Source organism: Vulpes lagopus, chromosome 2 (assembly GCF_018345385.1).
Source record: "Vulpes lagopus strain Blue_001 chromosome 2, ASM1834538v1, whole genome shotgun sequence".
NCBI lineage: Eukaryota > Metazoa > Chordata > Mammalia > Carnivora > Canidae > Vulpes > Vulpes lagopus.
In genome coordinates, this window is record NC_054825.1 from 57,592,485 (window position 1) to 57,605,338 (window position 12,854).

Here is a 12,854-nt window from a genome sequence, read left to right on the forward strand (position 1 = left end):
TAATACCAAGGGTCTAACTGCAGATCTTTCCCTCTTTTAAGTGATAAAATCCTCTTTAACCTTCAGTGCTATGGGACTATTATTACCATAGAATAACATTATCTTAAAGAGGATTTTCCCCCTTTCACTCCTAAGCTTAATAGTTAAAGCAAGAAAGAGATTCAATTTCATATTAAGTTATAACATTGCTTACTGCACCTCTTCTACATCTCATACCAGCACAGTTTCACATTGAAGGTCAGCATTTGGAACAATCAATTGTATGCATTCAGGCTGCATGTACATTTCTTTGTTCTACATTAGGAAAAAAAATCCTCTTAGAAAATGCTAACACTGTTTACCAATAAAACCCTGTAATTTTCAGCTATTTATCCTAAGACAAGGAAGGTTTAATTTACCATCCGTTTTTTTCTTGAATGTTGCCACACTTCTTAAAATTACATTCTAAAATACATGAGGAAAACATTGCAGTATTCGCTCTTGTGCGTGGCAAGACATCATTTATAGCCACTTCGCTGACGAAAATAGTTCCTGTGCAAAGCACTCCAACTTGTTTTTACTCAAAGACCACACTCAAGTGTGTTTGGCATTTTCAGCCCTTGAATTAGTTGAGACTCTTGTGCCCGACCAACCAGGGCCCAAGGCAGTGCAGCTATTTTGAGTGAGGTTTGGCCCCTGGCAGTCAGTACAAGTGGAGGGGGCAGCTTGCTGCAGTGACATGGGTGTTGGTCTGTGGCTGGAGTCAGGGGCTCAAGTTCCAGCTTGACCAGTTTGCCCATATGTGACTTCAGGCAAGTCACCTCACCTTCCCGCGCCTCCTAACTGATAAATCCAGGGAAGTCAACTAGATCAGTGTAGGTGGTTTTGGGGAATTCACTGATTATTAAAAAAAATTTTAAGTCAAACCCAACTTTGCTTGTAAGACCATTAAAAACAAACTTACAGAAGTTGTATTACCATCACATTTCATAAAAGGAAGAAACATTTAATACCCCAGAAGTAGAAAGGAGATAATCTAAGAATAAAGGACAGTCCTTTGTATTGAATACATTGAGCTTTATGAAAAATTCAGGGCATGTTTCTCTTTTTGTCATCCCTGCTGCAGAACAATGAAAACTCATAGATCCACCACAAGCGTACAAGAAACCATCAAAGATCTGTTGGGTCTTCTCCTCCGTTTCCTCCTCCAAATATTCTGTTAGACAAGATGACATGTATTTGTTTTTGTCTGTTTGGTATGCATGTGTATAATATCATAGTCTCATATCTCCATATATTTTGAAAATTAACCTTGGGCCACACCTTCACAGCCAAAGATTACGTGGGTAGAGACAGTTTACCTTCCGATCCTGCCCGAGCAGCTTTTTCCAAAGGCACACTTGAATTATGTAGTAGGGAGTGGGAGTGAGTTATCTGGGAAATAACCCAACCCAGTAGGGGACCTGTGCTTTGAAAAAAGTAGCTGAGGTCTCTGCAGACATAGCCTGGTGAAAAACAGGGCAGACTGTTAGAGAAACGATTAGGCCAAATTCACACCTGAAATAACTAAAATGTGTTTGTTTTCTTCAAATTCTAAATTAATTCTCTTCTCTCAGTTCTTCTGATCTAAGTAAGCGTGTAGTGATTTAGCATGGACAAGAGCTGCATTATTCATCTCAAACCAAACGTTATTTTTCAGGAATCCTCCCAAATAATAATTGACTTCGAGAACCCTACTGGGAGATTGAGGGAATAGTTAATAGTTTTCGCTCTTCTATGAGTCATTGATTCAAGATTGGCTTGGAATAATCTGAAAGAGATTTTTTTCCCCCTCTGTCTTATCAGGCCCTTAAATCCTTTAGAATTTATGTGGATGACTTAGTGAAAATCCAGACTTTCTAAGATTTTTTTTTATATAGCAGATTATTAATAGTTAAAATACTGCTTCCTATAAGAGCTCTCATGCAGTCTAGTCCATGTTTGTCCGATTGCCAAGGGCTTGGTGGGTAAGAAGCGGTTGGTGGGGAGCTGATAGCTTTGGCTCATGTCCTCCGGCAGCTCTTTCTTCTTTGAGTGCAGTGCTGCTTTGTCTAGGAGAGGTGGCATTCACTGCATTCCCTTTACAGCTAGGGGGAGGCACACCCTCCTCCATGGACAGATCATACTTGGCCAGGTTTATTTTAATCCCGAGGTACATGGAGACCTCAGCAGGGGAGCCTGCTTCTCCCTCTCCTGCCCTCTGGTCTGCTTGTGCTCTGTCAAATAAATAAATAAAATCTTAAAAAAAAAAAAAAAAGTGTAGACTCTAGAACCAGACTGCCCGGGTTTGAATCATAGGTCTGCCACTTACTAGCTTGTGATTTTGAGCAAGTTTTTTTTTTTTTTTTTTAATTTTGAGCAAGTTTTGTTTTCTTTTCAATTTTTTTTTCAAGCAAGTTTTAAAATTCCTCTCTGCCTTAGTTTCCTCATTGTAAAAAAAGAGTTAAAAGGGTAATAGGGTTATCATTAGGAGCTTAATTTGTACCCTGTAAGTGTGTGTGTGTATTCGATCAGTGTTCATATTACCAACACTTCCGGAGTCTTGGCTAAAACATCATGGACGTTTCTTATCTGCTTAATAATTTTAATTTCTTTTTTAAAAGATTTTATTTATTTATTTAACATAGAGTATGCCAGAGAGCACAAGCAGGGGGAACAGTAGAGGGAGAAGCAGACTCCCCTACTGAGCAGGGAGCCCAATGTGGGCTTGATCCCAGGACCCTGAGCCAAAGGCAGACGCTTAACCTACTGAGCCACCCAGATGCCCCTGCTTCATAATTTTAATGATAAATTTACCTATTCTAAATTTTGCCTCAAGAAACAAGACCACTACTAATCTGTCGTTGGCCTCACCTGACTATGGCACTTAGACTTGGCCATTCTTCTGATTCTTCAGTGATTTCCAGTTAGGATTCTGCAGGTCACATGCATTTGCTATTTCTGCCGTGAACTGCCCCCAGGTTAGCACTGGGTGCATCCTGGTGTGCTCTTACAATGGCCCTTTTCTCCTCTCCTGCTCTTTCATGTTCAGCCCTTTCAAGTCTGAAGATCATTCTAGTCAGTGAAAGGGGAAGCAAAATTGCAACCGAATCATTCCATGTTTTCACCTTGTCTACATATTAGTTTTCAAATATTAACTGGTCTATCCCATATTTCGCTCATCTGTGTTCAATAATAGTACCAAAGCCATGTCTCAAAGATGTTAACACGTGACAAGACAAGCATCTTGAAGTACATGAATTAAGGAAACTGCTGAGCCTTCTGTACTGTTGATTACATTCTCATGATAAGCCTATCAGGTGCTATTGGACCCCATCATCCATTAGCCACAGCTTAGAGATGTGACTTGCCCAAGGTCAGAGTCAAAGTGGGCTTTGGGCAACTAGGCAATCTGACTGGATTCCCTTTGCTGCTCTATTTGACACCCAGGTCTTTTATATAAATATATAAATATCCCCTCAGGGGAGGAAATATCACAGCTTTATGTCTTTAACTTCAAATTATCCAAACATTTTGAAATCATTGATTAAAAGAAACAATTTTGAGTATGTGAATTTTGTTGTGTTTGTTCTCTATTTTTTAAAAGATTATTTATTTATTTATTTATTTATTTATTTATTTATTTATTTATTTATGAGAGTGAGAGGGACTACAGAAGGAGAGGGAGAGGGAGAAACAGACTCTCCGCTGAGCAGGGAGCTCGACGTGGGGCTCAATCATGACCTGAGCGGAAGGCAGTTGTTTAACCGACTGAGCCACCCAGGTGCCCCCCTCTCTTTTTAAGTAATTGTTTTCTTCTATGAGAAGAGGGAGCTTAACGATTCTAATTTGTTCACAGCTGTATTCCCAGTATCCAGGACAGTGCCTGGCATGTTGTGGACACCCAATTCAAACTAGTTGATTATTGAATAAATGGAAATACTTTTTATGTTATAATAATACTTTACTCATTGGGGCACGTTAAAATGTGTTGTATAAAACAGTTAAGACTCAGTATGAATGCTTTCTCTTCTGGAAGGCCTTCCTGGATTCCCCATGCAGAAATAATACCTTCTTTCCCTAAATTTGATCTGTGTGGGTTTGTGATTTTCTGCTCCAAATAATGTCTTACAGATATAACTCAGTTCCTCATAGCTTCTAAGGAGTAGGACTATTTAGTTCATCTTGTATCCCTCTATTTGTTCAATGAGTAAGTGAATACATTTTTAGTATACCTAAGAGATATGCAAGTTTCCAGGAAAAAATATTATTTGAGAAAAGGAATGGTAACTGCACTTTTCAGTCCTAGGTCATTTCTATTTTGGGTTGTTTTGCTTTTTCCTACCCATACATGTCAGTTAAAAGGGTGTGCTTCAAATCACTTAAAATAATGATTTCTTTTTGTAGCACCTTGGTAATTAAGCTCATTACTCTTCCAGGAGAGGAACAAAACCTGAGCTATTTGGTAATTGCTTTTGTCTTTATTTATAATCTTTTAGAACACAAGTATCTGAGTTTTTGTTTGAACAGTCATTATGAATTCTTGATAACATCTGGTTACTTAATTTGAAAAATGTGTAGCTATGAAGATTAATGCTGGACCTTAACTGGATATAAATTCAGACATATATAGGATCCGTATTAATCTCAGTCAACCCTTTCAAGCAGATGCCATATTTTGGGGAAAAGGAAATTGAAATGTACCAAGGAGCGGTAAGTTATATGCCACATAAATTACTATAGTGTTTGGGGCTTTTATGATGCATGGGTAATTTTTCTTTAAGTTGGCAATACATTTGCATTTTCTTGTGAATTATTTATTGGGGAAGCTCAAGTAGGTGACATTGTTTGATTTTTAATGATGTGCTGCTCTTTAGAATGCAGCTCAGAAAAGCATAGGACAGAACATTATATGCAAAATTAGTATATGTACTATATATACAAAATATTATATACAAAATTAGGATGTAGGACCTACAGCTTGGTGGCCGGGAGCGATTCCTCCTTCCCCGCAAGCCACAAAATTCTAAAGACTGAAAAATCAGTAATGGGTAAAAAATAATAGGTCAATGAGAACCATTCCCTCCAAATCAGAACCTTAGTTAAGCTGTGGCTATGAATGGAACATGAAAAATGAATCTTTTCATTACTTCTTTATTAATGTAACTCTGGTCCCTATTCAGATCCAGTTCTGTAGCCACTTTAGTTGTATGATAAAAATAGAAACTGTAAATCTAATGAATATATTTCATTACATGGCTCAGCACTTCGCCAGGACTCCGCTCCTCTGCATCTTTTCCCTTCCTTCCTCTGCAGCAGAAGCACGAGAGCGTTCATTAATCCTGACCCCTGGAAAACAAACAAAAGGGAGCCCACACAAATTCATCAGTTGAAGTGGAAGGCAATTTACCCAGAGCAAGAGCCCACCCCATTGTTGCCAGATGAATGGTGCTGGTAGCTGGAGCCCAAGGAGGCTGCCACGCGAAAGACCTTTGATAATGCTGCCTTTATGGGAGCCCAGCACAAGGGAAACACTGTCAGCAGAGGCGAGGCCCTGCCCTGGCGCCCTGAGCAGTGGGGCCCCGGGGCAGCAGGCTCGGAGCTGGTTCCACATCCTCAATGACAGCCAAGGCCAAGACAGGGTGCTGGAAGTGCTGTGCATTCATATTGTTTCTCTCCAGTTCTCTGAAAATTGTCACTCGAGTCCCTCTTAGACCATTTATCTCTTAAAAAGTTCTCTTTAAAGAAATGGACTCGAGTTTTAAGAAACAGATTTATTCTTAACTGCTAGTGGAAGAGTCTTGTAAAATATAGATATTTACTGAGTGCTAGGTCCTGTGTTATGCTACAGCAAAAATAAAACGGCCCTGGTTGCTGACTGTGTCCGGCCCCATTTCACAGATAAGAAAAGTAAGGCTCAGAGAAGTGACTCCAGTTGATTGAGTGTGGGACAATATTATCCCAACTTTAGAGATGGGACCAGGGAAGGGTCAGACGATCTAAATGGCTTCTCACTGGATCTACCATGTTCTTCACTCTTTGATGTTAGGTAGTCTTAAGTGTAAGGCACATTTGTTCTTCAGCTTTATACCACACGAAGTCTTCTTAATTTTTGGTAATTTTTGAGGTAGTGCTATTAAACTTCAAGAAATTGAGAAAAGTAGGGCCGAAGTCGTCCTGACACAACGATTTTATTGGCGAATCTGTATTCAGACCAGACATAGCTAAGATAGCTCATGAGACTAAAGCACCAGGAGAATAGCTTGGCGTGGTAGGATTTCCACACCCCCCCCCCCTCCACCCCCACCTATGAAGATGAAACAAACTGGTCAAACCAGTTTATCCCTTTAAAGAACTACACCTCTTGCCCTCTTTTTAGGGAATATTTTTAAGTTTTCTCCTCATTTATAGACAGTTTCACTTCATTTCCTCTGGGGTTCCAACATGTCCAACTTACCTCTTAGAAACACATTATGTGGGAATTTAGAAGTCTAGTAAAAGTCAGATCTAGGTTTTTAGTAGGCCTCTCGTTAAGACCTGTTGCCCAGATGTCTTCAGAAACGTTTAGAAATGGAATGTCATGTGCAGAGGCGTGTTGGGTGGAAGGGTGTGGTGCTGGAGTATCTGAAGACATGGTTCACGTCTGAAGGCTGAATCACACACACTTGCCTACAGAGGAGTCCTTCCCAATCCCATCTTCATTTTGTTAGTCCTGATGACCTAGACAAGCTTATGAATTCTTGTGTTACACAACGCTTAAGATGGGAACGGCACAGAGGCAGATTCATTTCTAAGACCAACAAAAGAAATGTGATGTGTTGCTCTATCTGACCATGGTTTTACTTTTTTGTTGTTTTTTTTTTTTTTTTTGCTTCTCTAGGCACAGTATGAAAACCCACCACATATCTATGCTCTTGCAGATAATATGTACAGAAACATGATCATTGACAGAGAGAACCAGTGTGTCATCATCAGGTATGGGAAAGAGCCTTATTAGGAAGAGAGGGGGTGAGACCAGGCCGGAGTTAGCATTCATGGTCAAGGAACAGTGCTTTTTCTGTAGCTGCTGGTGTCAGAGGCTGGTTAACGTACCTGAGTAACAAGCAAGCCGTCTGCCTTGTCCTAGTTTATTTTATAATTCTGAATCATAAAAGCTTTGTGCTTCTATGGGGTTGTGGTTTATACTTCTGTTGCTTAAAGCATTAAGGCTCAAGGGCTCTAACCTGACCTCTCTCTGATGGGCCCTGAACTAATATAAAACATCTCCCCTCTCATTTTGACTGTACCATGGCTTCATTGAATTGAAGATCTTTTATGTCATAAGTAGAGTAAGTATGCTTCACTCTTGTGTCAGCTGGAGTCCTTTCCCCTGGGTTCCTCTTTTTCCTTTCCCTAATAATGTAGTACTTCATGTTTGAACTTTTTTAGTATACTTTGTCATTTGCTTTTAATCTCCTGAGGGCATCACTGGCAAACACCAGCCTTAGGTGTCTGTGGCTACATCTCAAAATCCTTTTAACCTGAGCCAACTCTTGAGTCTTTGCTGGGTTTAAGCACTTTTACAATTTTGTTTACTATTGTGAACATTTCAAGCATACAGAAAGTATAAGGATCCATATCTCCATGACTTTGAATTTGACAGTTGTTAATGTTCTATCATATTTGCATTCATCTTTTTCTTCCTTTTTTTTTTTTAATGGAAGCACTTTTGAAAAAAAATTTTTTTTCACTTTTGAAAATTTTTAAGTTCAGGATATTTACAAACAGGCAAAATGAGAAAGAGTCTTATAAGCTCCTGTGGGTCTGTCACTCAGCTTGTCCAAATATTACTATATGGCCAATCCTCTGTACCTGGTCCTTCCACCCGGCCCCTATTTGGTTATTTAAAACAAATCCTAGGTCTCGAATCATCTCACTAGTCACAGAATTAGGATGTGCCTTTCAATGATAATTTCTTACAATACCTGAACGATGAATCATGCTTTTAACATTATCTAGTAGTACCAGTATTCCAATTCCATGTCTGTCATATTCATCCTTTTTTGAAATTGGTTTGTTTTTACTCAGGTTCCAAATAAGGCTCACACATGGCACTTGGTTGTCTGTGTCTCAAGTCTCCTAATCATTAACAATTATCTCTGATTCTCTTTGTTTTCTTGGCACTTACTTGTTAGAGGAGAAGTTAGTTTGTCCTGCAGCATTTTCTGCAGTTTGAGATTAACTGGATGTACACCATAACACTGCACTGTTGCCTATATTTCCTGTAAAATTGTAGTTATTGGCTCTAAAATTTTGATCAGGTTCAGATTGATTATTTTGACAAAAATGTCTCATCCATGATGCTGTGCACTTAATGCCTGTTAGTCTCTCTTTGTGTGATGTTCAGATTGCCAGTGGGTCCATCCATTATAAATCCTCATTTCACATCATGGTTTAATTAGTGGTTAAAAAATAGTTATTTTCTAATTCTCTTATTCTTTCTACATTTATTACTCAAAATTATTTGGTTATCCTAAAATACTGTTTATATGGGAAAATTAGATACACAGCTTAACTTGTTATCTTTATTTACCAATTTTTGAAGCAATGAGTTGATGCCGTAGCAGCCTCCTGAGGTAAAATGTTATTTTCGATACCATTCCAAACTAATAGGTTTAAAATATCTTGTTTACTTACATGGCAATTTTTCTTTGGGGCTCAAATGGTCTTGTCTATGGCCATTGAGAGCCCTTGTATTAGCTCCTATGCCCCTTTGATGTGACCCTAGTAGTTTTTGGTAGTTTCCTTATTTAAAATGTCAGGCTCTGAGGGTGCCTGGCTGGCTGGCTCATGGAGCATGTGACTCCTGATCTCAGGGTTTTGAGTTCAAGCCTCACACTGGATGTAGGGATTACTTAAAAATAAAATCTTAAAAAAAAAATGTCAGGCTCTATTATACATTTTCTGCTGAGCCCTGGAATCAGCCATTTCACCAAAAAGTCCTGGTTCGTTTTACTGGGAAATGGCACTTAGAGACCACCAATCTAGTCACTAAGAGTGCTAAAAGGCAAAGAAAGTGAACTTCCTTTTAGAAAAACAATGAAACATGAGTTCATGCCAATAATTTCTAGTTCATTTTTAAGATTATAGGGTTTTTACTTTTTTGATTTTTGTTTGCACCCCATTTTTCTTGTTTTTCCTTTTTTTAAGATCTATCCATTTTTTGAGAGAGATAGAGAGCACAGGTGTGAATGGGGCGAGGGGCAGAGGGAGTCTTTTTTTTTCTTTTTAAGATTTTATTTATTTATTCATGAAAGACACAGAGAGAAAGAGGCAGAGACACAGGCAGAGGGAGAAGCAGGCTCCATGCAGGGAGCCTGATGTGGGACTCGATCCCCAGACCTGGGATCACCCTCTGAGCCAAAGGCAGATGCTCCAACCGCTGAGCACCCAGGCATCCCAGGAAAGAGTCTTTAAGCAGAAACTAGATTCCTTACTGAGCAAGAGGCCTACCCTGGGCTGGATCCATATTAGATCATGACCTGAGCCAAAACCAAGAGTCAGACAACCAACTGAACTACCCAGGTACTCCTGTACCTATTTTTCTAATGCTGAATATCTTGGTTCCTGATGATGTTATCACAATTATTTGCCTTGTACTCTGTGTATAAAAAGTATAAACATAAATAAATAAACTTATACAATGGATAAAGCAAATAGTCTTGTTAATGCTTTAAAGTAACTACCAATATTATTAATAGCAATACTGAGTTCACTTTAAAATTTGTTGTTCTTTTTTGCCCTTAGGTCTTAGAATGTACAGTCAAAATATCAGGTTTTATTTGTTTATTTTTTAAGATTTATTTATTTATTTATTCATGAAAGACACAGAGAGAGGCAGAGACACAGGTAGAGGGAGAAGCAGGCTCCCCATGGGGAGCCCGATGCGGGACTGGATTCCAGGACCCCGGGATCACACCCTGAGCCACAGGCAGACACTCGACCCTTGAGCCACTCAGGCATCCCAAAATATTGGGTTTTAAAAATCCACTTAAAATAATCCTTTTCTGTGTTATTTGTGCCAACCTAACCTAACAGATTCATTTATTTTATTTTGGATTTTAGGGGTTTAAAATTTTTAATTTTAATTTTGTTTTATAAATGTATAAAACATCTACATGATTCCAAGGTCAAAACTATAAAGCAAGAACACTGAAACCTTTCAAGGTAAATATAGACTTTGTGACATTTTGCCTCTAAATATTTCCATATATTTCTCTGGAAAATAAAAACATTTTCTTTCTGGGGCACCTGGGTGGCTCAGTTAGTTTAACATCCAACTCTTGGTTTCAGCTCAAGTCCTAATCTTACGATTGGGGATCAAGCCCCACACTGAGTTTGGCGTCCACTTCAGATTCTCCTTCCCTCTGCCCCTCCCCTGCTTTCCCTCTTTTTCTCTCTAAAATAAAGAAATAAAATCTTAAAAAAAAACACGCAAAAAACAAAAAAACATTTGCTTTCTTAACACCAGAATCATTATCTCGACTAAATAGTAATAATTTAATATCGTCTAAAAATAAGCAGTCCATGTTCAAATTTCTCTAGTTGTTACAAACATGTCCTTACCTGCAGGTTTATGTAAATCAAGGAACGCTGGTTGCACGTGGTCATGAATTTTTCTTTTTTTTTTTTTTCCTACCATAGTTACCCTATTCTCACTATTGTTTTTTCATGATGTTGATTTGGTGAAGAGAGCAACCCTGTTTCCCTATAAACACCTTCCAGATTTGTCTAATTGCTCCCTGATGGCCTGATTACACTAATTCCTTCAACTGGATTTTCTGTAAATTAAAAGTTAGATATAAATACTTAATTAGGGGGCACCTAGGTGGCTCGATTGGTTAAGCATCTGCCTTCAGCTCGGGTCATGGTCCCAGGGTCCTGGGATCCAGCCCCTTATTAGGCTCTCTGCTCAGTGGGCAGCCTGCTTCTCCCTCTCCCTCTGCTGCTGCCCCGGCTCATTCTCTCTCTCTCTCTCTCTCTCTCTCTGTCAAACAAATAAATAAATTCTTAAAAAAATTAATTAGACATAGGCTAAGCCCCGTCAGAAGGGATACTTGAGTGATGATGCATTGTTGCCTGAGCTCCACAAGTCTGGAAGCTGCTTTGGTGACTCGGCCCACATCTCTCCCACCTTACTATCATTGCAGGTTCATGGACACTGAAGTAGGAAATGTGCCTTTTCTAGAATCCTTTTTCAGCTATTCAGGTGGCAGTTTTAATGTTTTATTTATTGTTTTATGTTTTATTTATTTATTCATGAGAGACAGAGGCAGAGACATAGGCAGAGGGAGAAGCAGGCTCCATGCAGGGAGCCTGTTATGGGACTCGATCCCAGGGCCCCAGGATCATGACCTGAGCCAAAGGTAGATGCTCAACCACCCAGGCACCCAGATTTCTGTGGTGGTGGCTGTCCGATATAATTCAGGAGATGGAGGAACAAGGAGCTACTTTGGCTCCTGACACTAACCACCTGGAGTTAGGCCAAGCTTCTCAGGTTAAGGTACAGTCTCTGCACAAGGCTGCTTGCACTTCAGACACCAGCTGCAAGTTTGGGGGTTCCTAGGCCAAACCCTCACTTCTGACCAGCTAGATACAAGTTCAGTGGTTCCCACTACCCCCTTGGGTTCAGTAATTTACAAGAATGGCTCACAGAACTTATAAAGGTGCTGCACTTGCAATTACAGTTTTACTGTAGCAAAAGGCTACACATGAGAACCAGACAAAAGAAGGTGTGGGAGGGATCCAAATGTGAAGCTTCTGGTTGTCCTCTACCCCTGGAGTCATAGATAGTGTTACCTCCTTTATGATGTGTGAGTTGTTAATAGCATTGCCAACCAAACCTTTGTTGTTCAGAATTTTATTTATTTTTTATTTTTTAAAGATTTTATGTATTTATTTGACACACACACACATAGAACAAGCACAAACAGGGGAAGAGGCAGAGGGACAGGCACAAGCAGGGGAAGAGGCAGAGGGAGAGGCAGACTTCCCACTGAACAGGGAGCTCAAAGTGGGGCTTGATCCCAGAGTCCTGGGATCATGACTCGAGCCAAAACCAAACGCTAAACTGACTGAGCTACCCAGGCACCCCATTGTTCAGAATTTTTTTAAAAGATTTTATTTATTTATTTATTTATGAGAGACAGAGAGATAGAGGCAGAGACACAGGCAGAGGGAGAAGCAGGCTCCATGCAGGGAGCCTGACATGGGACTAGATCCCAGGACCCCAGGATCACGCCCTGGGCTGAAGACAGGCACTAAACCACTGAGCCACCCAGGGATCCCCTGTTGTCCAGAATTTTCATTTGGGCTCAGTCACGTACTGCCTGCACAGCTCACTTTGGTCTCCAGACCCTCATGAAGTTCCGGGCTAATACCTGTAGTTTCTAATTCCTCCAGGGGTCAGTACTTACAGTTTTTTAAAGCCCTTATCATAAATCATTGTCCAGTTCCCAAAGCCCCCAGGCAAACAGAGGCACTTTACTCCGGCAGGATATTCAAGGGCCCTAGAGATTCCCTCCTGAGGCAGGAGGCTAAAGCCTGACCTCTCTTTGTGTTAATCCTTGACTACCTAAGAGCTGTGGTTCATCTGCTTTGAAAAAGTAGTTTTGCTCTCTCTGAGCTGCTGTGGTTCACTCTCACCAGCCCCGTGATCCTGGGCAACACACCTAAACTTGTCTGGGTCTCAGTTTCTTCCTTTATGGGTCAACTGATTGACCAAATAGATGACCTCCAAGGCTTTTCTGGGTTTAGGAACTCTTTCTTCCAAATAATGCTGGAGGGAAGGGAAAGCAGGGAAATTTTTTTCCAGAGAG

General features: G+C 40.0%; 1 protein-coding gene across 1 annotated transcript in view; it reads left to right on the top strand.

Annotated features, from left to right (window-relative positions):
* Positions 1–12,854, top strand: part of MYO1E (myosin IE) — a 198,905-nt gene that overhangs the window by 82,060 nt on the left and 103,991 nt on the right. Inside the window, exons 3-4 of the mRNA XM_041745375.1 lie at positions 4,621–4,710; positions 6,878–6,972. Of these exons, the coding sequence (XP_041601309.1) occupies positions 4,621–4,710; positions 6,878–6,972 (185 nt within the window). The remainder of the gene's footprint in view (positions 1–4,620; positions 4,711–6,877; positions 6,973–12,854) is intronic.